Genomic DNA, 6,267 nt, shown 5'->3' on the forward strand with positions numbered 1-6,267 from the left:
TATTTAAAGCACTCATTTGGTAGTGGACACTGGACTGATCTTATCCCTGTTACTATGGCTATTGTTTCACGTCATTACTTCGGGATTATCAGTTACTGGCAGATGCATGGTGCCCACATTTGGCCGAGGAAATGTGCGCACCCGGTACAGTATTTCAGAATCCCAAGAGTTAATGTCAAGTAGCTAGTTCTATTTAAAGTAGTAGTATTAAAAAAAACAAGCTATTCAATATGAATGGAAAAACTAAGCACATGCCAATGCATTATGAAAATTAGTTATGAAAGACAGATCGTGGGAGGGTTCTTGTCAACCCGCTTAGTCCATCTACCAGACCCTTAGAAATGAGCAGTTCTCATAGCCTCTTGATAGTCAAATTGTGTACTTCAATATCATTTTCTACAGATTAATAATGTATATTACATGATTTATTAAAAAAAAGAGGATTATCATAAAAATAAAATGGTTATCAGTATGAACATCACAACACAGCTTTATACTGGTAATGCCACTCTTTATGGAAAAAATATATAACGATGATAAAAAATGGCAGTGGTGTTTACAAAGGACGGTCTGGCCACCTTCATTGAGGAGTGGAGAATTATGACTCGCTCTTCCCACTCGGATTCAGGTTTGCGTGCCTTTACTTATGAAAATATGTGTCAATTCCTCGGGCATAGCTGCAGTCTTGATTAACTCTTAACCACATCAGCTTTCACGCAGAAAGCACAGAAACTGCTTCTTTGTGCTTTAAAACACGGTGCTGTGCCTCTCTCTCTCTCTCTCTCTCTGCAACCTCATGTGAGAGCTTTTTGTGTTCTACCTCTCAAGTGCAAAGTATCTTTAGCCACTGCTGATAAAAGTTAAATACAAGTCAACTCACATACAATATCTTTCTGGACCCTGAAACCAACATGTGATATGAAAATTGAATGAAAAGGCCCAAGTTTCTTTGATAAAAGTTATAAACTGTACTTTTATTTTATATATATATATATATATATATATATATATATATATTATATATATATATATATAATATATATATATATATATATATATATATATATATATACACACACATACATATAGATATAAAGTCATTTGTCTTTTAACAGTTAACCTTATAGCTTCATGCATGTAGTGTAATATTTGTCTAATGAAAAAGTAATATCAATAAAATCTACAAGCCAGTTTACAAGTTGGAATGTAATGCAATTGGAGTCTGTCAGCATCTTCCTTCGAGTTAACAAAATTGGAAATGTTTGAGAAAAATCTTGCAATAAAAATATATGATTAATATCTTCTTTTTTGTTTTTACTTAAAAGACAAACTATCTTGAAGGTGTGAGTGTGAGTGTGAGTGTGAGTGTGAGTGTGAGTGTGAGTAAGAGTGTGAGTGTGCATGTGCTTGTGAGTGTGAGTGTGTATGTGCTTGTGCCTGTGAGTGAGTGTGAGTGTGAGTGTGAGTGTGAGAGTAAGTGTGCATGTTATAAACAAATTAAAAACCCTTATAATGTATTCTTAAAGCCTGAACAAACTTTCCATTTTCAAAATGCTTAAATAATACACAAAAAATAAAAATAAAAAGTTGGAATACCGTTCCTCAATCTCTCGTCCACATTAAAGGTGGCCAGATCCATGACTTCTTCTCGAAACCATTCTTAAAACTACTTCTAGTTTCCCCTGCCAACTCTTGCTTATCATCTGGTCCCAAACTACTCTTGAATTCACCCTCATCATGATAAATAAAATGTGGACTGAAGGACGGGTGGGTGGGGGGGGGAAAAAGACGAGCAATTGGTCGAATGATCAACGTGGATTTTTGCTTGAACTTTTCCTTCGTTGAAAAACTGTTCCTTTTAAAATGCTTATCTTATCCATTCCTAAATTTCACTGCAACTCTTCTCTTTTGGAAGCTTTTAGAATAGGATGAAGACATATCATAATCCTTCTTGTAAGCTATAATATCAAAATAATTCTATATATCGTCTTTTAATCTCTATCTGCGATCTGTTGATTCTTTACGGCTCCCTTTTCTCTCATCCTCACCTCAAGGACATAGTGCCAAAGGACATTTACAATGATCTCTTCATTAGTCTGCTTGACACAACATACATCCCCTAAGAAAAGTTGGTAACACTACACATCTTTTTAAAAATAATTACGATAATAATGAAAAATTAAAAATTAAACGAAGTTGATTCTCTGCTGCAGTAAACTTCCTAAGAAGTGAGTGGGCTGGTGGAGGCCGGAGAGTTCCCTCACCAGGTGGATTTGTTGGGGTCATCTCTTCCCCTCGGTGACTTTGCACCTTTTCTTTCCAACAGGCCTTTGGGGTGGGTAAGTACGCAAGCCATGACTGGGTACAGAATATCCGGCTCGTGCAATGTATTACAAAAATAATAAAAATATGATATTGCTGTTCTTGCAACCTGCTCTCCCAGAGCAAAATAAGTATGTTTGCAGCTAATGCAAGTGTCCTTGCATGGTCAGACTCTCAAAATGAAGAACTGATATAACAGCATGATGGCCTTGGACATTAACCAAGCCTCTTAAATAAGTTGGGCTAAAATTCTAATAAAGAACTTCATCACTGAGTCCCTGTTTCGTATTCCTATTGTTTAAAAAAGGTACAAACTATCATCATGTTTGAGCACATTTGACTGAATGTCTGGCATAGATATATTTGCATGGGTCTGTCTCTAGGACTTCTGCAATGGAAGCCTTCAAATCATATTTGCAATCTCTTGAAAACAAAACTCTGTTATAAGTACTTCATGACTCTGACAGCTGTGACTCATTATAAAAGCCCCAAATATTCTCTCCCTATCATGAAAGTGTTAGCACTGATCAACATGACTGATGCAGTCTGGGTTGCATGCAAGGAGCTCTCTCCAGCCTTCTGCCAGCAGTAATTCATAGTTGCACAGAGGGATGAGCATCATAAAATTATCTTGATTCTTTTTGTACATTTCAAGTGCTTGCATTTTATGCTTGTCAGACACTTTACACCTGAAAATAAAACTTACAAGTAGTAACAGGATATGGAAGCATAGGTGACACTTTCATCCTCTTGAAAAAAGTATTGCTTCACTCATGCTCATAGAAAGCTCTTATCAAAAACGTATAAATTGTGGATAAAAATATCATGAAAGTGTATATGAGCTGATCACCTACGGCTTCCCTATCCACAACATCTCCCTGGCTATAACACATTATAATACAGTGGTTGTCCATCGACTTAATCTTTACAATACACTGCAATAAGGAAAGGGTTGAAAGTAGCTTTTGCATCACTGACAAAATCCGGCCTTGGATCTTGGTTCGGTTATTGCAATGTATTTCCATGTGATTTTTTGGAAGCCTTCTAAAAATATCTCAAGCACTTGTGTCGTCAAATGTTCTACCTTCTGAACGTCTGACATGATATATGTGTATGCATATGCATGATGTGTGTGTGTGTGTGTGTGTGTGTGTGTGTGTGTGTGTGTGTGTGTGTGTGTGTGTGTGTGTGTGTGTGTGTGTGTGTGTGTGTGTGTGTGTGTGTGTGTGTGTGTATGTGTGTATGTGTGTATGTGTGTATGTGTGTATGTGTGTATGTGTGTATGTGTGTATGTGTGTATGTGTGTATGTATGTATGTATGTATGCATAATGTATATGTAAGTATATATGTTTAAGTATGTATTTGTACATACATATATGTATGTGTATGTTGATAAATTTCATTCATATATACATATACATACATAGTCGTATATATATATATATATATATATATATATATATATATATATATATATATATATATATATATATATATATATATATATATATATATATATACACAGTCATATATATATATATATATATATTATAAATATATATATATATATATATATATATATATATATATATATTATATATATATATATTAATGTATATAAACATACATATACACACACACATACGCCAGAGAATAAACCTTTTGAGATATCACAAGAACGTGATAAAAATCTGACCTCATCTAAATCACATTTTACAAGACATTGGAGATGCCGTTCCACTACAAACTAACACTGATCCACAACACCGAGAGGGCTGGCCGCCCCCTGCAACCAACGCTGGATCCTTGCTGTGTCCTGTCCCCAAAGGAGAGACTCACACCCGGAGATCCTGCCATCCAGCCTGTTCTCTTGTGCTTTCGTTTCCTCTGGCTTCCAACGGTTGACTTTCCTACGATGAGATTATAATCTATATTCTTGACAGATTATTTTTTTTTTGTGATCTTACTTCTACACTTATGTATGTAAAACTGCTCAGACTGTAAGGAAATGCTCACACAATGAATTGTTCCTTCTCTGTTATGAAAGTGCAAGGAGTATTTCTGTTCACCATGAGTCCTCAAGTGTCAAGCACTTTCCTCACAACCAGCAATCAAGGAAATCACCAGTAAATGTTTATCCCAAACTGAATTGCTCACTCAATTGTGGACTCCGGTGAAGCCATTTCCTCTTTCTCTGTCTTCCTCCTCCTTTCTAGGCTACACAGCTAAGCACACACTCAATCTGTACACATCTCGGGGAGACTCACTCCCCGAACCGGCTGCATGCCTTTTTCCACTTGCACTGTGTGCACCAAAGGTCCCGCTGCTCCATGCCGTACACTTTGCGGCACTTGCGGCTCTCCCCGTTCCTCTTGCCTCGCCCTGGAGATGCTTTGGGGGAGGAACTCACTCGGATCTTCCCACGGCCAGAACCCTGCTACGAAAAAAAGGATAAATAAATACTGGAGTCATTTTTCCCAAAACGTTCTTTGCATTTTCATATCCTTCATTTTGAAAATGGCATAAATAGTCTAAATATTAATTTAGGAGAAAGAACAACTGACAAAGACCAGTTTCCAAACTCACCATGAATGTAGAAGTGCGAGGCCATGAGCTGGAGAGAGGCATGGGTGCTGCCTGACGTCTGTACTCAGGATCTGAAAAAAAGTGAAGTGATTAGTCTCAAAGGCATTACACATTTTAATAAATTACACAGATATGAAATAAAATATACTAACTAAATCTTTTTATTTACATCTGTGAGTTCTAGGATACACATGAAATCTGAAGTTACATGCACATTCACAAATAAGGGAAGTAATTATATGAAAGTTCTCAATATCAAGACAAAACCAGCTCCCATGAGCGAGCCATGACCTGCCCTAAATCAGTTCCTCCAGCGCCTGCCGCAGCCTTCTGACTCACCTTCGTGCGGTGGGCGTGCCATGTCCATGTGGCTGAGAGTGGGCGGCGACGACACGTGGATGTACTGCGGGTGGGACGGCTGGGTAGGGCCGGGCGGGATGCCCACCCCCATGGGCAGGGCAGTGGCAGCCGGGGGCGTGGGCGGCGATGGCGCCACGGTCACGGTCATGGCAGGGGGCATGGGCGGGGTGGGCGGGGGCAGCACAGGTGCCACGAGGGGCTCGCAGGGGTCCACCCACGTGGCCACATTGACCTCCACCTCGCGCCAGTAGAACTCCTCCTCGTGGTCGTCCTCGTCCTCGCTGTCGCTGTCGCTGTGCTCGCTGCTCACCTCCTCGCGCCTGAGGGGGGGGGGGGGGGGGGTCAGCTTATTGCCTTCCATTACCTTGCAACATCATACCATGTGCAATATCCCTCGCTGGCCGTACCGTTACCATCACCTAACAAGCAAATCAGTCATCCCCTGATAATATGCAAGGCCTAGCAAGTGAACCGGCCAACAACCTCTCACATCAACCAACCAACCCATTCCCACCAAAGAACCAAACCGTAATCAAAGCCCCAACCCACCCCCACCCCCCTAAAAAAAAAGAAGGAAAACACAAACAAAACCCATCAGACCAAACAGAGAGGCCTCCATGAGTGAGTGCGTACCCGAGGTGGATGGCGCGGATGTGTCTCTCAATGGCGTCGCATGCGGATGTCATCTCCTGGCAGCCGGCCCACGTGCACTTGAACATGGTGCGGGTGGAGCTCTGTGAAGGAAAAGAGACGCTGTTAGCTGAGACCGAATGGGATTTATGTTGAAAGGGAAAATGGGGAGTTTCTTTTTTTCTCTCCTAATGAGGGCTTAGAAGTGGGAAAGGGAAATCAACATGTATTATGTGCTAACTAAGCAAAGCTTGGGGAGTACCGGTGGTACTTTTGAACTTTAAAATTGTTTGACACTTAAAAATACATTCATAGAGGCAAAAGTGCCCATTATTGCCACCGCTAGGAAAATGGTCTCCCAAATAATT

The 6,267-nt window shown here is 39.9% G+C and overlaps 1 protein-coding gene across 2 annotated transcripts; it reads right to left on the reverse strand.

Annotated features, from left to right (window-relative positions):
- Positions 1–3,924: 3,924 nt before the first annotated feature.
- On the reverse strand, positions 3,925–6,030 carry LOC122248707 (zinc finger protein 704). Of its 2 annotated transcripts, none has more exons than XM_086539492.1 (4): positions 5,903–6,030; positions 5,249–5,589; positions 4,910–4,980; positions 3,925–4,757 (listed from the first exon to the last, which is right to left on the reverse strand). In XM_086539492.1, the coding sequence occupies exons 1-4, from the start codon at positions 5,986–5,988 to the stop codon at positions 4,587–4,589; spliced, it is 669 nt and encodes a 222-aa protein (XP_086395618.1). In that variant the 5' UTR covers positions 5,989–6,030; the 3' UTR covers positions 3,925–4,586. The 2 variants fall into 2 exon arrangements, with proteins under 2 accessions (XP_086395618.1, XP_086395617.1); XM_086539491.1 differs by having other exon boundaries at positions 3,925–4,760.
- Positions 6,031–6,267: the final 237 nt, after the last annotated feature.

The sequence above is a fragment of the Penaeus japonicus genome, unplaced genomic scaffold, assembly GCF_977035675.1.
Source record: "Penaeus japonicus unplaced genomic scaffold, GWHDUDI00000001_assembly GWHDUDI00000009, whole genome shotgun sequence".
In the NCBI taxonomy this organism is placed as follows: domain Eukaryota; kingdom Metazoa; phylum Arthropoda; class Malacostraca; order Decapoda; family Penaeidae; genus Penaeus; species Penaeus japonicus.